The sequence below is a fragment of the Rana temporaria genome, chromosome 1 (assembly GCF_905171775.1).
Source record: "Rana temporaria chromosome 1, aRanTem1.1, whole genome shotgun sequence".
NCBI lineage: Eukaryota > Metazoa > Chordata > Amphibia > Anura > Ranidae > Rana > Rana temporaria.
Window position 1 is genome coordinate 99911974 of NC_053489.1, and position 22467 is coordinate 99934440.

The 22467-nt window shown below is 43.2% G+C and overlaps 1 protein-coding gene across 1 annotated transcript in view; it reads right to left on the minus strand.

Annotated features, from left to right (window-relative positions):
* Positions 1-7958, minus strand: part of ANKDD1B (ankyrin repeat and death domain containing 1B) — a 69322-nt gene extending 61364 nt beyond the window's left edge. The window contains exon 1 of the mRNA XM_040341226.1: positions 7561-7958. Within this exon, the coding sequence (XP_040197160.1) occupies positions 7561-7744 (184 nt within the window). The 5' untranslated portion in view covers positions 7745-7958. The remainder of the gene's footprint in view (positions 1-7560) is intronic.
* Between the last annotated feature and the right edge of the window lie 14509 nt (positions 7959-22467).

Genomic DNA, 22467 nt, shown 5'->3' on the forward strand with positions numbered 1-22467 from the left:
GGCGGCGTAAGGGCGCGGAATTCAAATGGATGTGATGGGGGCGTGTTTTATGTAAATACGTCGTGACCCAGCGTAAACAATGTTTTTTTTTAATTGCGCATGCGCCGTCCGTGGGGGTATCCCAGTGTGCACGCTCGAAATTAAACCGGAACAAGCCAATGCTTACGACGGTGATGTCGTTCTACGCAAATCCCTATTCGCGAACGACTTACGCAAACAACGTAAAAAATTCAAAAGGCGAAGCGGGAATGACGGCCATACTTAACATTGAGTACGCCTCATAATAGCAGGGGTAACTATACGCCAGAAAAAGCCGAATGCAAACAACGTAAAAAAAAATGCGCCAGCCGGACGTACGTTCGTGGATCGCCGTAACAAGCTAATTTGCATACTCGATGCGGAATTCAACGGAAACGCCACCTAGCGGGCGCCGAAAAAATGCACCTAAGATCCGACGGCGTACTAAGACGTACGCCTGTCGGATCGATCCGAGATGCAGTCGTATCTTGTTTTGTAGATACAAAACAAAGATACGACGCGCAAAATTTGAAATTACGCGGCGTATCAAGAGATACGCCGGCGTAATTCTTTTGTGGATCTGCCCCTATATATTTTTTACAGAATGGATTACATGATTTTACAAGGACTAACCAAGGTTTTGGGATTACAGAATTTCATAATGCTGACTGACAGGGAGAGAAACACTGTGCTGTCTATCATGCTTTAAAGGATCAGGATATTTTTTTTTTCCCAGAAGAAGATGATATGACTGTATTTATATAAATAGATTAGTAGATTATTGTACATACCATGAATAAATAAGACATCCCCTGAAAATAATCCCTAGTGTGTTTTTTGTAGCCAAATAGAATATAAGACCAGGTCTTATTTTTGGGGGAAAACACAGTACTTCTCATATACTGCACTATGAAGCTTTTCCTTTCTTTTGGTTTTAATTGTCCCTTGGCGTAAACGGTGTCTGAGAGCTGCTGGAGCAATTCCTGCATGGAAGGTGGTGTCAATGTGAAACAATTCACATAAAAATGAATAGGTATATCAGCTACAATTGGCGGCTAATACATCGGTTTATAAAAGACAGCCACGCATGTCACCTAGCTATCCCTGATGAAGTCATGTGGTTAGTGAGGATATGTGTGTGGAGGAGCCAGGTGACATCACAGAAGAATACGAGGAATATCGGCAAGTTTGATCTTCTAGATACTGGATTTATTATTGCTCATTTGAATAATTATTATTCAATACAGAATTTATATAGCGCCAACAGCTTGCGCTATATGAATTTGATGTACAAGTGATAGCTATGTGAGTGCAATATTTTACTTTTAATAAATCGGTTGTCTTTTTACATACTACATCATGGCGATTTATTTGTGGTTTTGAGCCCTTATTCACAGAACTTTTTTTCCAAGCAGGTGTGACTGTTGGAACAAAGAGGAGATATTTAAAGATGAAGATCACAGACCATCCCTAGACATCAGATCACCCCCAATATTAGGAAACAAGCATTATTAGACCTATCATATAGGTCTATGAATCAGGTACAGGTACATCCTAAACTCACTGGGCCAGATCCACAGACGAAGTACGCCGGCGTATCTACTGACTACACAGTGGAAACCATTGGTTTCTGTGGACTAAAAAAGCATGCTTGATCTCTTTTATTGTGAGATCATGTCAATCTGACAAGAGGCTTGGATGTGGGGAAGCACTTTGGCACATTGAAGCACGTTTTTTTAGAACAAATTATATATATATATATATATATATATAAAAATAAAACATGAAACAAACAATTGAAATTCTAATAAATATACTAAATAGTTAAAAAGTGATCTCAATCAATACTGTGCAAAATAACAAATAATTTAAAAGACCAAATGCCCTACTGGTCAGTGACGCCAAGAACACAGTGCTGCAAGTCCAAATATATGAATAAGCAAATAAAGTGCCATTTAGTCTAAATAAATATAAGTGCAATATAACTGTTCCAACCAAATTACATCACTCCATAAATCCCGTGCTCCACCTAAAAAAAAAAACAATCACATTTTTATCCAAGGCTTAGCAGTATGTGGCTCCCTGATATTTGTGTTTAAATTATTTGTATTATTTTTTCCACATAAAAAACTTTTACAGACTTTACAAAAACTTTTTTTAAGATTACCAACCATTATAAAGTACACATAAATAAATCCCTGATATTTGTCTCCGAATTAGCCATCAACTTTTGTTGCTCTTCTGAACAAAACGTTTTAATCATGTCCTGCTCCCTGGTGGGGCAAGTTTTCATTCATTAACCACTTGGCAAAATTCAGTGCTCTGGATAGCAAATGTTTTTATTCATCAACGAGCACCTTAACCCCAACCATAATATGGCTGCACTCTGGTGTGATCTTTCACCCGTTGGACATGGCCGATAATAGATCACTGTACTTGAATGTAAAAAATTAATAATAAAAAGAAAGAAAATTTTATAAAAAAATATAAAAAAAAATTATTGCTTTTTTTTTTTTTTTTTTTACATATTGTCACCAGTCTGTTTCCCTGATCAACGCCACATCAGTCATATGATGACGCTATACCTCACGGGTGACAGTATGTAAAAAATTCCAAAAACAGCGGTGATTCAATACCACCAATTGAAATCTCAATTTTGTGAAAAAAATGCTAAAAATGTTCTATGGGTACAGTGTTGCATGACCGTGCAATTGTCATTCAAAGTGCTGAAAACTGAAAATTTGTCTGGGCAGGAAGGGGGTAAAAGTGTCCAGTATTGAAGTGGTTAAGGCACCTGGAGATTAAGAAGTCTGAATTACCGTATATATGGACTTTATTGTTTCACTTATGACAAATGTTTATTTGGTATGGATATTGATCTTATGCACCTATTTTACAAGTATATCAGGCCCCATACACACGAGAGGATTTATCCGCGAATACGGTCCAGTGGACCGTTTCCGCGGATAAATCCTCTCGAGGATTTCAGCGGATTTCTCTGCGATGGAGTGTACTCACCATCGCATTGAAATCCGCGCCGGAATCCTCTGGTGATGACGTGTCGCGCCGTCGCCGCGATTATGACACGGCAACGTGCGCGACGCTGTCATATAAGGAATTCCACGCATGCGTCGAATCATTACGACGCATGCGGGGGATCCCTTCGGACGGATGGATCCGGTGAGTCTATACAGACCAGCGGATGGATTCCAGCAGATAGATGTGTTTAGCATGTCAGCAAATATCTGATCTGCTGGAATCCATCCCAGGGGATAAATATCCGCGGAAACAGATCCGCTGGAGTGTACACACCATAGGATCTATCCGCTGAAACCCATTCGCTGGGATTTTTCAGCGGATGGATTCTATCGTGTGTATGGGGCCTTAGAGTTGAATATTGATTGTTGTTCATACTGCACAAGTATATCTGTATTCAGAGATTCATTTGTATGAATTAAGCATTTAAAAGGGCATGCGCAACTTTTTTTGTACATTTTTATTTTTGGTCCAGTATTCAGGATTTGTTTGGTGCACCAGCTTTTTGGTGCGGTTAAACTGTGCGCAGGTATTATTTTTATTCTCTTTATTGCAGAAGAGATATGCAGTGTCTTCTGCAATAATATTAACCTTGCTACCGGATCGTAGTTTTCTTTAGAATGTACACTAAGATGCACAAGCGCAGTTTAGTTTACATTTCGGCTGTGATCCTATGTGCCAGGGTGACTGAGCTCTCACGCATGTGCAGGAGTAACGTCATGCCAGGCTTACTAATGAAGACAGATGTAGTCCAAAGGGAGCTGGGTAAAAGATGTGAGCACTGGACAGGTGAAAATAAAGAACTGGTAAGTTGCAATATAATAGGTTTTGTTTTTGAGTTTAATAGTGGTTGTAAAGGCAGAAGGTATTTTATCTTAATGCAGCCCTCTGAGATTCTCCTTCCTGATTGGTTGAAACACAACAGCGCTACCATTGGCTCCCGTTGCTGTGAATCAAAGTCAGCAAGCCAATCAGGGGAGAGAAGGGGCAGCACCAGGTTGGAGATCCATGTCTGAATGGACACAGGGAGCGTCAGCTTGGCTCAAATGCCCCCATAGCAAGCTGCTTGCTGTAGGGGCACTGAACAGGGGGGAGGGACCAGGATCACAAAAGAGGGACCCCAGAAGAGGAGTATCCAGGTTGCTCTGTTCAAATCCACTGCACAGATCAGGTAAGTATAACATGTTGTTAACATTATTATACCATTAACATTATTGTAAGTATTAACAGTTTGTTATTTTTATAAAAAATAAAAAAAAGAGACTTTACAATCACTTTAAGCCATACTATGGAGGGAAGTGGGTCTTGTTTTGAGAAGAAATGTACATGCTCTGTAGCACTAGTACTCCATGAAGCTGCAGTAAGCAGTTTTAGAGCAACTTAAAGAGGATCTTCACCCTAGAAAGAAATAAAATTGAAAGCCATCAGTTTCAAATACTGTAGCTGCTGGCTTTTAATAAAAGGACACCTACCTATCTAGAAATTCAGTGCTGTCCTCACCTGGGCCAGTTCTTCACTGGTCTTTGGGCCCACGACATGTTTACAAAGGGAAGCCAACTGTGACGCCTTGCAGCATCAGAGCCGGCTTCTCACTGCCCATGCGCAAGCTGCTCTGTGCTTTGTGAATAATTCCGCAGCCTTTTGGGACCTGCGATGTGTCCTGGCAGGCTGAGGGCAAGGGGGGGGGGGGGGTGAACTTCAGCTCGAAACACCTAGGTTCAAAACTAGGTAACCGTTCCCCCAAATAAATGTATTGGTGGAGGAGGGAGGGAGGGGAGGAGGAAATAATGCAGAATTTGCCCTTTAGGGGCTTTAGGCTCTCTTTATCTGGCAGCTGATTAAAATTTTATAAAGTATTATGCAAGTATCTGCAAATGTATTTATTTCAAGTAATTATTTATTTACGCAGCACTTTACATATTGTGCATTCACATTACTCCCTTCCCTCAAAGAGCTTACACTCTAAAGGGCCCTAGATCACGTATATACATACAAGGGCTATTTTAGGCCGGTCATAGACGGTTTGAATTGAACCAAGTTTTGGCAGGCTAAATGTACCAAAGTTGATCGATCAACTTGGGTACAACCAGAGTGCAAGCAGCTGTTATAGCTGCTAGCAAAAATTACTGTCTTCTCCCGGCGGGGATGGCTTCCCCCACCCCCATCGGGGGTTCAAGAAATTTCCTCTGTCTATGGCTGGCCTTAGGAACCGATTACCCTACCAGCATGTCTTTGGAGTGTGGGAGGAGACCCACACAGGCACAGGAAGATGTAAACTCCATGCAGGCAGTGCCATGGTTGGAATTCAAACCAATGACCTTAGTGCTGCCTGAAGTGCTAACTACTTAGCCACTGTGCTGCCAAGAGAAGATAGAAAGTTGTGGATAGCACAGGAATTTACACTGGATTTTCCCCATGATAATGGCGGATTCCAACTGTCAGGGTGGTTAAAAGCAAGCAACAATAAATAAAGTGTTATGCTGTTATGTACAAAGTAAATAACAAATGTGAAATAAGTCCTTCATTTAAAGTCCTAAAATGATCTCTAAAATGTACGTCCATGTGTGAAGTTCAGTCTAGCAACACCATCACTGGTCTCTGTGCTCAAACCTCCACCACACAGATCTGCTTACCAGGGCCCAAGACCTTAAAATAAAAGAGGTTCTAATATCACTTTAAACACCTCCTAAGCTAATGGATGGCTCTCCAAACCACAGGGCACCCATATTGCAACTGTATCTCCTGTGGCAGTGCAGTGCCCACCAATAGGTGAGAGCAGAAGCCAAACACATGTGAATGGGATCAAAGGACTACGAAAATCACCGCAGCAAGGAGATACGGTTGGACGAATGCCGAGAAGCAAAGCCCTCTCTCCCAGATCTTCCCTCTGCTGATCTCAGAGATCAGTGAAGAGAAGATCGGGAAGAGAGGACTTTGCTTCTCAGCATTCGTCCATCCATCTCTATGGTGCAATTATGCAGAGACAAGGGAGGATATCTAGGAGGTCCGGATCTCTGGCTTGGTTATTGTAAACAAAGTGCATTAGACCACTCTTATTAGGGGGTCCCACATCCTCTGGTAAACGCGGTTATCAATTTTTGGCGTGAGGGATTTTTTCATCCGGATTGCTTGTATGCTATTGCACAGATTGCTCATGAACATTTCTATGGAATTGCACTTTTAGGGACTTGGTTAGATTCTTGGAATAATTTTGTGTTCACTACATGTTTTTCTTTATTTTAGCACTGCACTATTTGCTTTATATTTTATATTACCTACAGTGTGTCAAGTGTCTAGACATTGTGCACAGCTGCTGTTTCATTTGGTTATTTGTTTCCCTGTTTGCGCAGATATACATTTTGTTTTAAAAGGAGATACGGTTGCAATATACTATGCGCCCTGCTGTTAGAGAGCCATCCAGGCTTGTATGAAAGGGTTCAAGCCATCCATTCCCTTGAGAGGAGTTTTAAGCGATATTGGACATCTTTTGTTTTGAGGGGATGGGTTTTGGTTAGCAGATCTGTGTGGTGGAGATTTGAGCACAGAGACAGGTAATTGTGTAGCTATCATTAAACTTTTTTCACATTTGTCATTTACTTTGAACATAATAGAACAACACTTTATGTATCATTTTATTCTGATATCTGTAAATGTGGCTGTAAGGCCCCATACACACGGGAGAATTTATCCGCGAATACGGTCCAGCGTGTACACACCATCGCATTGAAATCCGCGCCGAAATCCTCTGGCGATGACGTGTCGCGCCGTCGCCGCGATTATGACGCGGCGACGTTGTCATATAAGGAATTCCACGCATGCATCAATTCATTACGACGCATGCGGGGGATCACTTCGGACGGATGGATTCGGTGAGTCTGTACAGACCAGCGGATCCATCCGTTGGGATGGATTCCAGCACATGGATTTGTTGTGCATGTCAGCAAATATCCGATCTGCTGGAATCCATCCCAGGGGAGATTTATCCGCGGAAAAAGATCCTCTGGCGTGTACACACCATAGGATCTATCCGCTGAAACCCATTTGCTGGGATTTATCTGCGGATGGATTCTATGGTGTGTACGGGGCCTTACTTTTAATTTTAATTTAATTTTGATAATTCTCACTGATTAAATTTAAGCACTAAAATGCAGGTTTTAGTTTTTATAAAAGCAAACAATGTCATCAAGGCAAACATGCTTGAATTTTTGACAAAGGTGTTAAAATAGTGAATAAATTAGCAATTTCTAGCATGCAAAAATTTTTCAGCATTTTGAAAATGTCTTCATAACTGATCATTCTCTTTTTTATGGAGACAATTTAGCCAACCATTAAACGGCCATATGCTATATTGTACCTTTGGTCAAGCTGTGGGACATTTGATACGATTTGAAAAGGAAGGTCGTGTTTCTCACCTCCCTGTTTTCCATTATAGGATCAACTTGTATAAACTCAAGTACAAAACATTTACATGTAAGTGTATTAAAGAATTCTTTGAATGCGACTTACATATCTCATGATCTTCCGATGGAGGTAGAGTTGTGGTTTTATTCCGAACGGTTTGTACCAGGCCCGTGACAGTACCATTGACAGTGTTGGTGACATTACCCAGCTTCTTTTGTGCAGTGCTCCCAAATCCAGCAACAACTCCCACCATTCCATCTCTCTTTGCCAAGTTTTCCCAATCTATCATCTTTAGTGATTTCTTTATGCAGTGATAATCTTGCAATCCTCATAAAACCAGGTGACAGCGTGCTTAATTAACAGTCTTCATAGTCCTTTCCCAGCTGTTCTTTTCTATGCAGAGCGTTGTGCAATGTAACACTTTCTGCTACTTGTGTACAGTTTTTCATGTGAGAGTAGGGCTGGGTTGCCGATCAGGTCTCTCCTCCCTGACTATGTTGTCACTGTCATTACGCAGGAATGCCTGTGTGCTAAAGGACTCCCCTGCAGGTACACCCAGATCAAAATGACTCATTTCTGCCTTCTGTAAACTTTTAACTCATTAGACTTGTCTTAGCTGCTTGTTGCAAAGCAGGTGCAAGGAAAAGGGTAAAAGGTTAGATCATTTATGATTTATGTAAATGCAAATGTTGGTATTCAGCCGTTTGATACAGATGTATTGTTACAGGTACACTCAAAGTCAGCCCACAGCAAAAAAGGCACAGGAGAACCTCTACGCATCTGAGCTGCTACTAAAGACCCATCCCTATTTCCAGTCACTCAAGTCCCAGTGCTGGCTGCTGTCAACAACCATGTAGCTCACCATTGCATATGGATGTACATGTTGGAAAAAAAATTAAAGGTCAAGAGTCTCATCATTGGGCTGAACGATCAGCAATCTTTATATATGGGTACCCTAATTTTTACCTCTCCTCTTTCGTGACCCTAATATACGGTACTTAATAATATCTCAGCAAACATGATGCAGAACATTACTCTGTTTTCCTAGAAAGTCCCATGGGCCAAAGGTGGTTTTAAATGACCTACAAAAAACAAGCAGTGCTGAAGATTTGGAAATGTATGGGTTATTTTCCAAAAAATATCATGTGCTCCTAAGGGGTCTTTTTATATAAAATAAAAAATCCATGCATATTGCTATCTTAGATGTTCTAGTTTATTAACTTGAATCATCCTATTTCAATTTATTTTGACTATCTTCCTTCTTGTCTATTTAGTGTTAATTTATTTGCAATCAGTTAGGGTTGTGGTATTTCGCTGTACATTGATAGAGCTTTTGGTGTTCTCAAAACAGTCAAGTCTATTTGCCCTACCTTCTTTTGCAAATGTTTATTTTGCCATTGTGCTGGCTTTTCTTCAATGCATGCAAAACTTAAGCACACAAGTGCAACAGAATCCGTTAGCCATTCCTTAAGCAACCATCTGTACTTGCAGTCCAAAAAATATTAGCACACATTTTAATTACTACAGGCATTTTTTTTTATAGCATTTTTAAGGTGGTTACAATCCAAGGTCCTCATCTCACATACATATGCATGTCTTTTGGGAATGGGAAAAAACCCACACAAGTGTCAGGAGAACATGCAAACTCCATGCAGATAGTGTGTCAGGACTAAGATCCAAACCAATGACCCCAGTGTTACAGAGCTAAGAGCTAACCACCAACCGACCGTGCTACCCTATTACATAGAATTTAAATTCATTGGGTAAGCACCTGAAATTAAAAAAAGTTGTTACATGTTCTGCATTCTAATAGCACAAACAGAATGGCTAAATATGTATTTATTTCATTAATTTATATGTAGCGGATTGCTCCTGTTGGGCAGGCGCTGCTTTAAATTTAGAGGAGAGTCTGAGTGTTAGTTGATTCAGACACATATAATTTTGACTAAATTTAGCCTCTGTTTCAGCCATTGCTGTGCTGGGAGTAACCACCGTTGTTTGCCTGGGGGTGTTATTATCACTCCAGGCCAAATGGTGGCAGCAGCTCAGTCAGGGTGCTATTGGGTGTCCCCCTCGGCAGCCAATCAGTGGGGGTTGATCGTCCCGCTGTGCATGCTGGAGAGGGGTACTTAAGGAACAGACGTAGTTGGACCGACCTTGTGGCACTCCTGGCAGCGGGTGCGTGCTCCTGTAATCCTGGCTCTGGGACTATGTTGGTCCGGGGTTGTGATCTGTTTAAGTAGGCCCAGTAGTCAGACTGGGTCTGCTCTTTCAAGGTGATCCTGTGCTGTCCGTCCTGGAGGGAGGATGAAGGACCTATCTTGGAGAGGACCATGCAAGAGGCTGGTATCTCGGGAGACAGGGCCGCTGATAGGGCAGTACAACCAGCCCTCTTGTACCGGGCCCTATCAGATCACCAGGGGGGCCTGGACAGCTTTATAGTGTATTTCATTCAAACCCAAAAAAAAAAAGGCTAAATAAATTATACCCCCGCTTCTACTGGCTTTGGGGGTGTATAAATATATATTTCCTGGGCCCCATAACGTGATCAGAGGGGCTCAGGAGGTGGGTGCTGAGGAGGGACTACGTTTCCATTTTCGGGCAGAGGTACACAAACCTGTGCCCAACCGCATGCTTTAGAGTTCCGGCCACTCTTCCCTGGTGGTTGGCGGAGTGATCCTTACAGTGATTTAACTGCTCCGCTCTTTCAAGGACTGATATGAGCCAGCTGACAGGGAGGGAATTGAAAAATGAATCTTGGCGGCGGTGGAGGGTGGCGTGGCACGCACTGGGCAGCACATAGTGAGTGAAGTGTTCATGTAATCTTAGCAGAATCGTCCAAAGCGTCACAGTGCTTTATGATAATCATTCACACAGCACACAAGGTGCTCCATGGCTCTATCACAGTTTGTCACATGGCTGTTGTCTGCTGACTTTGTTACTTTATGGACGTACTGTGTTACAGATTGTAGCACAGCACAGCCATAGCACACAACAGCATGTGGTACACTGTGAGAGCCATGGAGCACCTTGTGTGCTGAGTGAATGATTATCCTAATGCTATAATGCCTCATGCACACAATACGTTTAAAGAACGCCCCTCCTTTTGGCAGCAGCCTTTTGCCAGAAAAAAACACCTGACGCTTGTAAAAATGTCTAACGCCTGTACAAGCGTTTAGGATGATTTACAGGCGTCAAGCACTTGGGCGTTCATTTCATTGGCCAGAACAATAATTTATTCTGGCCATTGAAATGAATTAATGTTCAAGTGCTAAACGTGCCTAGTGTTAATACGCATTTAGGCACGTTTACATGCGTCTAACGTTTTTTCAGCCAAAACACTGCTCCTGTTTTAAAACGCAGCTGAGGCTATGCTGCAAGCATTGTGGAAAAATATATACACATATATATAAATACATATATGTATATGGCGGATGATGGACTTTGAAGGCGTAATGAGTTAAAAAATTGAATATTTATTGACAAAAATACATAAGAATCATTGAAAAACATAAAATTCATAAATAAAGCCGTTCCTAAGAATGCCTAAAAATACAAAAACGCTAGCATGACAAAACACCTATAACATATGGGTACAATACAAAGATAAGGGTTCAAGACTAGCAACCACTTCCTAGTAGTAGTTAAAACAAAACCCTTGAAGTTTGCAGGAGGTGAAATGTCATACGATGCTCAGCCCGACATGTTGCACGTTGAAAAAACGCTTCTTTAGGAGCTTAAAGCAAATTATTCCAAATGTGGAAGATAGGAGAAAAATATGGGCAGAGGACGTATCAGTAATAGTAATAAAAGCGGACAGAAACAAGGGATGTATAGTCCTTTTCTTGCTCCAGATAAATCCAGTTCACATAAACATAAACTTTGGTAGGGATCCGTAGTTTGGATATTACCCAGCAGTTTAATGTAGGTGGAGGGACATTCAGAAAAGATCCGCTTACTAGTGGGTACTGGAAATTATCAGGTTCATGGAGTAGAAGTAAATATTCCCATTGGTTGGAAAACTATGGGACATACTTCTCCAAGTACAGCATCGTTAGTGGTGTTGGAACTAGAGGTAGACCGATATGGGTTTTTCTCTGGCCGATACCGATGCCGATATTTCAAAATTGGGGCGGCCGATGGCCGATATTTTAGGCCGATTTTTGCGGCCGATATTTTAGGCCGATTTTTTATTTTTCATTATCTCAGAAAATCTAGGTTGGGGAGGAGGTTATTGTTTAGGGTGGAGAGGTGGAGTTCAGCCTATCAGTGTCCATCAGTGCCCACCAATGCAGCTCACCAGTGTAGCCTATCAGTGTCCATCAGTGCCTCCTCATTAGTGTCCACCAGTTCAGCCTGTCAGTGCAACCTCATCAGTGCCTACCAGTTCAGCCCATTAATGCCACCTCATAATTATTAAAAAATAAAAAAAATACAAGTCATTAGTCATTTTAAGGAGGGGGGTACAGAGAGGTGGTTGTGGAGGAGGGGGGTACAGAGAGGTGGTTGTGGAGGAGGGGGGTACAGAGAGGTGGTTGTGGAGGAGGGGGGTACAGAGAGGTGGTTGTGGAGGAGGGGGTACAGAGAGGCTGGCTGGCTGTAAAGCCACCTCTCTGTACCCCCCTCCTCTACAGCCACCTCTCTGTACCCCCCTCCTCTACAGCCACCTCTCTGTACCCGCATCCTCCACAGCCATGTGTTGTGGAGAGGGGTGGATGGGGATGCATTGTGGAGAGGGGTGGGTGGAGATGCATTGTGGAGTGGGATGGATGGTGCTGGGCGTGGGTGGGGATGCGTTGCGGTGATGCGTTGTGGAGAGGGGTGGGTGGGAATGCGTTGTGGAGAGGGATGGGTGGTGCTAGGCGTGGGTGGTGGTGCGTTGCGGAGAGGGATGGGTGGTGGTGCGTTGCGGAGAGGCATGGGTGGTGCGTTGCGGAGAGGGATGGGTGGTGCTAGGCGTGGGTGGTGGTGCGTTGCGGAGAAGGATGGGTGGTGGTGCGTTGCGGAGAGGCATGGGTGGTGCGTTGCGGAGAGGGATGGGTGGTGCGTTGCGGAGAGGGATGGGTGGTGCGTTGCGGAGAGGGATGGGTGGTGCGTTGCGGAGAGGGATGGGTGGTGCGTTGCGGAGAGGGATGGGTGGTGCGTTGCGGAGAGGGATGGGTGGTGGTGGTGGGTTGCGGAGAGGGATGGGTGGTGGTGGTGGGTTGCCGAGAGGGATGGGTGGTGGTGGTGCGTTGCGGAGAGGGATGGGTGGTGCGTTGCGGAGAGGGATGGGTGGTGCGTTGTGGAGAGGGATGGGTGGTGCGTTGCGGAGAGGGATGGGTGGTGATGCGTTGCGGAGAGGGATTGGTGGTGGTGCTTTGCGGAGAGGGATGGGTAGTGCGTTGCGGAGAGGGATGGGTGGTGCGTTGTGGAGAGGGATGGGTGGTGGTGGTGCGTTGCGGAGAGGGATGGGTGGTGCGTTGCGGAGAGGGATGGGTGGTGCGTTGCGGAGAGGGATGGGTGGTGCTTTGCGGAGAGGGATGGGTGGTGCGTTGCGGAGAGGGATGGGTGGTGGTGCGTTGCGGAGAGGGATGGGTGGTGCGTTGCGGAATCGGCCGATTCCTTCTCAAAAATCGGCCTATGCCGATGTCACAAAAACGGCCAAATATCGGCCGATATATCGGTCGACCTCTAGTTGGAACCACACAAGTCCTCCACCCGTAATGACAGTCTCAGCGTGCATAGGAGCTGAGAATCGTATGACATTTCACCTCCTGCAAACTTCAAGGGTTTTGTTTTAACTACTACTAGGAAGTGGTTGCTAGTCTTAAACCCTTATCTTTGTATTGTACCCATATGTAATAGGTGTTTTGTCATGCTAGCGTTTTTGTATTCTTAGGCATTCTTAGGAACAGCCTTATTTATGAATTTTATGTTTTTCAATGATTCTTATGTATTTTTCTCAATAAATATTAAATTTTTTTAACTCATTACGCCTTCAAAGTCCATCATCCGCCATATACATCAATGTATTTATATATATGTGTATATATTTTTCCACAATCTAAGTTATCGGGACGTGGCACTGTATACTTTTTTTATTCATATCCACAGTTCCACTCTGTGATGATCTGATTTGTTATTTCATATGCTGCAAGCATGTCTTTTTCAACACGTAAGCACATTTCTGGCTGGAGACAGCAGTCAGGAGTGTGTGTATACTTGTAAAGGCAGCTATCAGTTTTCATGTGGAAGTAATCGAGCAGCTCTGAAATCACCTGATTACTTCCACATTCATTGCACCATATGTCCCCCCCTGCAACCTTTGACACTGGGTCAGAGGTGGGGCCAGGGGTGGGGTTGAGGGCGGAGTCAAAGGGGGCCCCATCAGGTAGGCTGTACGGGACCCCATGATTTTTAACAGCGGCCCTGTCGGGAGAGGCCTGGAAACTTAATCGAAGGATGCACCACATACTGAGAGGCTTGATGGTGATTGCCTATCAGACTGGAGTTCTACAGAAGTTAATCTGGAGAGATCCGGGTGCTGAATCCTTTGTTAGGGGATTCTGGACCAAAAGTGTCTCCATTCAAAGGAAGGTCTGTGGCAGAGACTGTACTTTGTTCCGTGCACCACTCTGGATGCTAGGCCGGTGAGAGGGACCTATCCGGGTGCGCAAATCCCACTCTGGCTAGAGTGGCGACAAGAACTGTGTTGCTGGAAGCAGGAGTGCTTCCGGATTGAAATTACGCACCTGAACCTATCTACCTGTTTACCCTTCCACCTCTTCAACCACTTCTTCTTTATTACCAAGTTCTGAAAAATAAATCTTAGAAAAGAAGTGTAAAGTGTGGACATTGAACTTTTCCAACACTCATCTACTACCCTGGACGGCAATGAGAAAGAGGTAACATGCCGCCCGAAAATATTCAGCAGCTCCTTCGGGGGTAGTGCTACATATACAATCCAAATTATAATAGATATAGTACAATTAAAAAAAGTGTAGTGTCTTTTGAACACACGACTTGATATTGATTGAAAAGTATGCAAATGCCGTGGATTATAACTTTATAACTGGAGTCAACTGTTCTTTAACCACTTAACCCCCGGACCATATTGCTGCCCAAAGACCAGAGTACTTTTTGCGATTCGGGACTGCGTCGCTTTAACAGACAATTGCGCGGTCGTGCGACGTGGCTCCCAAACAAAATTGGCGTCCTTTTTTTCCCCACAAATAGAGCTTTCTTTTGGTGGTATTTGATCACCTCTGTGGTTTTTAGTTTTTGCGCTATAAACAAAAATAGAGAGACAATTTTGAAAAAAATGAATATTTTTTACATTTTGCTATAATAAATATCCCCCAAAAATATATAAAAAAACATTTTTTTTCCTCAGTTTAGGCCGATACGTTTTCTTCTACATATTTTTCGTAAAAAAAAAAATCGCAATAAGCGTTTATTGATTGGTTTGCGCAAAAGTTATAGTGTTTACAAAATAGGGGGTATTTTTATGTCATTTTTATTATATTTTTTTTACTAGTAATAGCGGCGATCAGCGATTTTTTTTTCCGTATTGCGACATTATGGCGGACACTTCGGACACTTTTGACACATTTTTGGGACCATTGGCATTTTTATAGCGATCAGTGCTATAAAAATGCATTGGATTGCTATAAAAATGCCACTGGCAGTGAAGGGGTTAACACTAGGGGGCGAGGAAGGGGTTAAGTATGCCTGGGTGTGTTCTTACTGTGGGGGGGGGGTGGCCTCACTAGGGGAAACACTGATCCTCGGTTCATACATTGTATGAACCGAAGATCAGCATTTCCCCTGCTGACAGGACCGGGAGCTGTGTGTTTACACACACAGCTCCCGGTCCCCGCTCCTAGTGGCGGCTGGGAGAGAGGACGTCATACTACGTGCTCTCGCCCAGCCGAGCCAACTTGCCGACGTATAACGGCGGTGGGCGGTCGGCTAGTGGTTAATCAATGAGTAAGGTCTTCCTGCCAGTCCAAACAAAGTGTAATATGGGGAAATCAAAAAATATTTTAGAGGGCCTCAAAATACTGTGTTTCCCCAAGCCCGGGTCTTATATTAATTTTGGCAACCAAAAACACACTAGGGCTTATTTTCGAGGGATGTCTTATTTATTTACAGTATGTACGATGATCTTACAAATCACCCTAAAAAAAAAAAAATCCTGTTCCTTTAAAAGGATGATAGATTGCATAGTGCTTGTGCTATGTCATTTATCCATCTCCTGTGTCCCCTGTCTTCTCCCCCTCCCCGTCAGGTCAGGAGTCTGTATTTTGACATAAAAACATCTTAAAATCCTCATAGAATTCTGTATGTGTTTTGCCAGCATGGGGTGCGTGTCTCCCTTTGTAATTGTTTTATATAAAATACTTTTGTTACAGCTCCCCTGGGTGACACATGGTCTGCTTGAGCTCTTCTTCTCCACTCCGAGATCCCCGCTGACACCAGCCCGCTCTGTGCACTGAAGAGGGAGGGACCGCATATGTCAGCCGGGAGGAGAGCAGAAGAGGGAAGAGCCGATATCCCTGCTGACATCAGCCCGCTCCGTGCACTGAAGAGGGAGGGGCTGCAGACGTCAGTCAGGAGTAGAGAAGACCTCTAACAAGTCTATAAATAAAGTATTTTGTACAATGCAGTTACAAAGGGAGACAAGCACACCTTATAGCGGTGTAATCGTTCTGCAAGGTGGATAAAACATTTTTAAACAAACTTTACTAGGGCTTATTTTTGGGGTAGGGCTTATATTGCAGCCCTCCCAAAAATCCTGCTAGGTCTTATTATCGGGGAAATACGGTAAGAGTTGCTGAGCTCAGACTGGGAGTGGTTGCCGAGGGTTAATATGAAGAAAACCACCGCTTTCTAAAAACTAAAACTGGAAACTAATTGAACATGTTCTTCACTCGCTGCACAGTAATTGAAACACCATGGGGTAGATTTAGGCTGGGTTTACATATGCTGCGCCCACAGTTCACAGCATGGGGTGCAGTGCGTCCCTGTTCACCGAATCAGGTGCAAATCAGATCGGAATTTCTGCCTAAATTTGCACCTGAATTGGAACCAAAGACGCACAGGACCCTTTTTAAATGTGGACCGCAATCCCTCCCGGAGCTGTGTGAACTGGCTCCATTGAGAGCCAGTCACACTCTCCTGTAATGCAAATCCAATTCGAATATGTGTGAAACTGGCCTTACTAAAACTGGAGAGTGCAAAACCTGGTGCAGCTGTGCATGGTAGCCAATCAGCTTATAACTTCAGCTTGTTCAATTAAGCTTTGACAAAAAAAACTGAAAGCTGATTGGTTTCTGTGTAGAGCTACACCAGATTTTGCACTTCGTCGTTTTAGTAAATCTCCCCCAAGTCTTATTGTAACAATGTTTTGTGGACACATGAGACAGCTTTTGAACATTTTGGTAATCGCACATTATACTGTATTTTATTAATAAAACTAAATACCAGCATCAAAAACCTAATTTCAACTGTAACACATAGTTCATATAGTATAATGTCTAATGCACACTGATGTTTAATAGCTTAAAAGGCGTCAAGTGTAAAACCCCCGGAGCCTTTTGCATGCTTGTGTCCTATTTCCCAAGTGTGGAACTTCTGTGTTTAGTGAAATGAGCCGCATGTATGGGTAAACACTGATGCAGAACTGATTGGTGTTTACACGAGTACAGCTACAGTGAGGAAAATAAGTATTTGAACACCCTGCTATTTTGCAAGTTCTCCCACTTGGAAATCATGGAGGGGTCTGAAATTGTCATCGTAGGTGCATGTCCACTGTGAGAGACATAATCAAAAAAAAAAATTCCAGAAATCACAATTTATGATTTTTTTAACTATTTATTTGTATGATACAGCTGCAAATAAGTATTTGAACACCTGTCTATCAGCTAGAATTTTGACCCTCAAAGACCTGTTAGTCTGCCTTTAAAATGTCCACCTCCACTCCATTTATTATCCTAAATTAGATGCACCTGTTTGAGGTCATTAGCTTCATAAAGACACCTGTCCACCCCATACAATCAGTAAGAATCCAACTACTAACATGGCCAAGACCAAAGAGCTGTCCAAAGACACTAGAGACAAAATTGTACACCTCCACAAGGCTGGAAAGGGCTACGGGGAAATTGCCAAGCAGCTTGGTGAAAAAAGGTCCACTGTTGGAGCAATCATTAGAAAATGGAAGAAGCTAAACATGACTGTCAATCTCCCTCGGACTGGGGCTCCATGCAAAATCTCACCTCGTGGGGTCTCAATGATCCTAAGAAAGGTGAGAAATCAGCCCAGGACTACACGGGAGGAGCTGGTCAATGACCTGAAAAGAGCGGGGACCACCGTTTCCAAGGTTACTGTTGGTAATACACTAAGACGTCATGGTTTGAAATCATGCATGGCACGGAAGGTTCCCCTGCTTAAACCAGCACATGTCAAGGCCCGTCTTAAGTTTGCCAATAACCATTTGGATGATCCAGAGGAGTCATGGGAGAAAGTCATGTGGTCAGATGAGACCAAAATATAACTTTTTGGTCATAATTCCACTAACCGTGTTTGGAGGAAGAAGAATGATGAGTACCATCCCAAGAACACCATCCCTACTGTGAAGCATGGGGGTGGTAGCATCATGCTTTGGGGGTGTTTTTCTGCACATGGGACAGGGCGACTGCACTGTATTAGGGAGAGGATGACCGGGGCCATGTATTGCGAGATTTTGGGCAACAACCTCCTTCCCTCAGTTAGAGCTTTGAAGATGGGTCGAGGCTGGGTCTTCCAACATGACAATGACCCGAAGCACACAGCCAGGATAACCAAGGAGTGGCTCTGTAAGAAGCATATCAAGGTTCTGGCGTGGCCTAGCCAGTCTCCAGACCTAAACCCAATAGAGAATCTTTGGAGGGAGCTCAAACTCCGTGTTTCTCAGCGACAGCCCAGAAACCTGACTGATCTAGAGAAGATCTGTGTGGAGGAGTGGGCCAAAATCCCTCCTCCAGTGTGTGCAAACCTGGTGAAAAACTACAAGAAACGTTTGACCTCTGTAATTGCAAACAAAGGCTACTGTACCAAATATTAACATTGATTTTCTCAGGTGTTCAAATACTTATTTGCAGCTGTATCATACAAATAAATAGTTAAAAAAAATCATACATTGTGATTTCTGGATTTTTTTTTTTGATTATGTCTCTCACAGTGGACATGCACCTACGATAACAATTTCAGACCCCTCCATGATTTCCAAGTGGGAGAACTTGCAAAATAGCATGGTGTTCAAATACTTATTTTCATCACTGTATGTACAACCATTCTCCTGTATTTGTGACTGTTCACACCCCCACATGGGTTCGAGAAATCACCTGGAAGTCCTGGGAAGGACTTTAGGCTAATAAATGTTCATGTGCATAAGAATTAAAATGGTGTGTTTCTGCTTTGCTGTCTTGGGGCCCTAATGACTTGCAGTTATTAAGGGACCGAATTAGGGCAACAGTAATCTTAACTGAAAATAAGCTACTTGCACAGCATGATATTATAAAAAACACAATAGTAAACCAGCAACATAGTGCCTCTAAAAGAAATCTATATTTTTAAATAAGCAAGTCTGAGTCCCTGCTTTCTAATGAATGTAGTACGATTTGAGGCAGCCTATTCACAATCCACCTATTCACAAGGGTTCAAAAACCGTTTGGGTAAAGTCATACCCTTGCTTTCTTTTATTTCTTGCTGTGAGATCTGTTTGCTAGGGTTCGTCTGCTTTCTTGGATTTTGGAGTGTTCCGAATTCTACCGTTTCACTATTTATAGTACAAAATAAATAAAAACTCCAAAAAGGCAGCGTGAAGCCACCTCCCACTATGATCACAACAATTATTCAACCCCTGGTACACATTCTAGAGTTCACAAACAAAATAACAAAAGTTTTTAACTCCCCAGTATCTACCAGTAAGTAAAATATCTAATTTTGGTGGACTAAGGATTTTTAATAAGTAATACAGTCTTGCTCATATTACAGTGGGTATAGAAAATAATCACCCTCTTTAAAATAATCACAATTTGTTGCTTTGCAGCTTGAAAGGAAGACAGACATGGCTTTTGTTTTATCCAGCTGTATTTACTCAGTGCAACTTATAACATCCAAGTGAGCCCATGTTCACATTGGCCCGTTTTGACATGCAATTTGGCCCGCTTTTGTCAGCAAAGTCCGAATTGGTGTGAAGCCGACTTTGTGGCGCCGCACCGATTCCCAAAAGTAGTTCCTGTACTACTTTTGGCGACTTCGGGGGCGATTTGAATAGACATCTGTGCATGAACCCGCACAGATGTCTGTCAAATCACCCCCGAAGTCAGACTGCATTGCTGGTTTGAAATCATGTGAGTTCAGCTGAACGAGCAAAGTATCAAACCTGCCCTCAATGTGAACCTGGGCTTAACATATAACACCAACATGTCAGATTTTTTTTTTTGTAATTCAAAAACAGAATCACGGAGTTGAAAAAAGGATCACACCTTCCCTAAAATCACTTGTAAGCTCAATGAGGTGTATCTATCTAATCATCTTCTCAATGGCACACAAAGGCATTTGACTTGCAACTGTTATCAGCGGTGGTCATTTTGATTAGCTCAGCATGAAAAGAGCTTTCCTGGAGCATTTCAGTCCCTAGTCGTGCAACTGAAGCAAACAATCAACTATGGATGAAGATCTCCGGGAAAAAGTTGTGGACAGTCACAAGTCAGGAGACGGCTACAATTTTTTTTTTTCAAAGCAGTGAAGTCTATTAAAAATAAGTGGAAGGTATTAAGTACAACACAGATGCTCCCTGGATCAGGACATTACTCCAAACTCTAAAGCGCCAGGAGGAAACTGGTCAGGCCTACAGCAACTCTGAAGCAGTTGGAGGAATTTATGACAAAGAGTGGTCATTGTATACGTGCGACAACAATATAACAAATTCTCCATAAATGTGGCTTGTATGGGACGGTTGCAAGAAAAAAAGGACACTCCTCAAATGAGGCTACATGCAGTCACCACTGCGTTTTGCCAAAACGCACCTTGAAGATTCTGAGGTCACATGGAAAAAAGGTGTTCTGGTTAGATGAGACTAAAATGTTATTATTTGGCCTCAACACCAAAACATATGTCTGGCGGAACCCCATCCAAATAACACCATTCCTACAATAAGGCCGGGTTCACACATATGCAATTTGAATGTGGGTTTCCACGCATTCAAATATGCATGACAGGAGAGTGTGACTGGCTCTCAATGAAGCCGCTTCACACAGCTGCGTGGCGGCTGTGGTCCGCATTTAAAAAGAGTCCTGTGAGTGTTTGGTTTCTGATTCACGTGCAAATTTAGGCAACAATTAGGACTAGATTCACACCTGAATCGGTGAACAAGGACTCACTGGACCCCATCCTGTGAACCGTGGCCGCAGCATATGCAAACCCAGTCTAAAGCATGGAAGTGGTTATGCCCTATTATGGGGGTGTTTCTCTACAGCAGGGACTGACGCACTTGTCAGATAGAAGGAAAAGTGGATGGGACAAAATACTGCAGTCCACAAACGATCACTATTAAATTTAACTGAACTTGAGCAGTTCTGCAAAGAAGAGTAGGCAAACATTGTAAAGTCTAGGAGCCGGATTCAGGTAGATCGGCACATTTTTAGGCGGGCGTAGCGCATCTCATATGCGCTACGCCGACGTAAAGCAGAGAGGCAAGCACCCAATTCACAATGCAAATGCTCCCAACGTTGCGCCGGCGTAACGTAAATTCGTCGGCGTAAGCACGCCTAATTCAAAGTAGGTGGAAGGTGGGCGTGACCATTTAAATGAAGCGTGACCCCATGCAAATGATGGTCCAAACGAACGGCGCATGCTCAGAATCACGTTGAATATACTCCCTAAGATACGACGGCTCAATGCCTACGACGTGAACGTAACCTACGCCCAGCCCCATTCACGTACTACTATGTAAACGACGTAAAATACGACGGCTCTTCCCTGGTCAATACCTTAACATGACTACACCTGCTTTATGTGGCTTAACTAAACGCCGGACGTAAGCCTTACGCAAACCGTGTATATTATGCGCCGGGCGCAAGTACGTTCCTGAATCGCTGTATCTCCCTCATTTGCATATTTGCAATGAGGCAGCCAGCGTAAATATGAGCCCAAGATACGCCGTCGTAGGAAAGTTACGTCGGTCGGAGGAAACCTATTTTCAGGCGTATCTAGTTCTATGGGCACGGCGCATAGATACGACGGCGCACATTGACACTTACGCGGCGTATCTGTAGATACCTCGGCGTAAGTGCTACGTGAATCCAGGCCTAGATGTGCAAAGTTAGTAAAGACATATCCCAACAAACTAAAGGCTGTAATTAAAGCAAAAGGTGGTTTAACAAAAGACTGACACAAGGGGTGATCCTTTTTCCAACTCAGCTATTCTGTTTTTAAATGTTTTCTGACATGTTGGTGTTATGTCTTTTGTTATAAGTTGCTCCGAGTAAATACAGCTGGATGAAACAAAACTATTTCTGTCTTAATTTCAGACTGCAAAGCAACAAAAGATTATTATTTTAAAGGGGAGTGATTCTTTTCTATACCCACTGTATAATATGTAAACTATAATATAGGTAAAATTACCAATATAATGGCTAGCCAGTCCCACTCTGAGCTACAAAACAGAGAAAAATAAATTAAGTACATCTTGTATAATAATTATATACTTAAAGTGGTTGTAAAACCTGTACACCACTTTTCACTACAGGTAAGCCTATAATAAGGCTTACCTGCAGCTATCGTGGATATCTCTTAAACCTGCACGGTTTAAGAGATATCCCCTGTATCAGCATGTGCCGACGTCATTGGCACATGCACACTGATGCAACAGCTCATGCGTGTCGTTGCTTCAGCTGACGTTCTGTTCCCGGCGACTACAGAAAGTTCCGTCTATCACAGGCGGAGCTGGTGTAGGAGGTGGGACCCTGTTACAGCGGCGCTGAA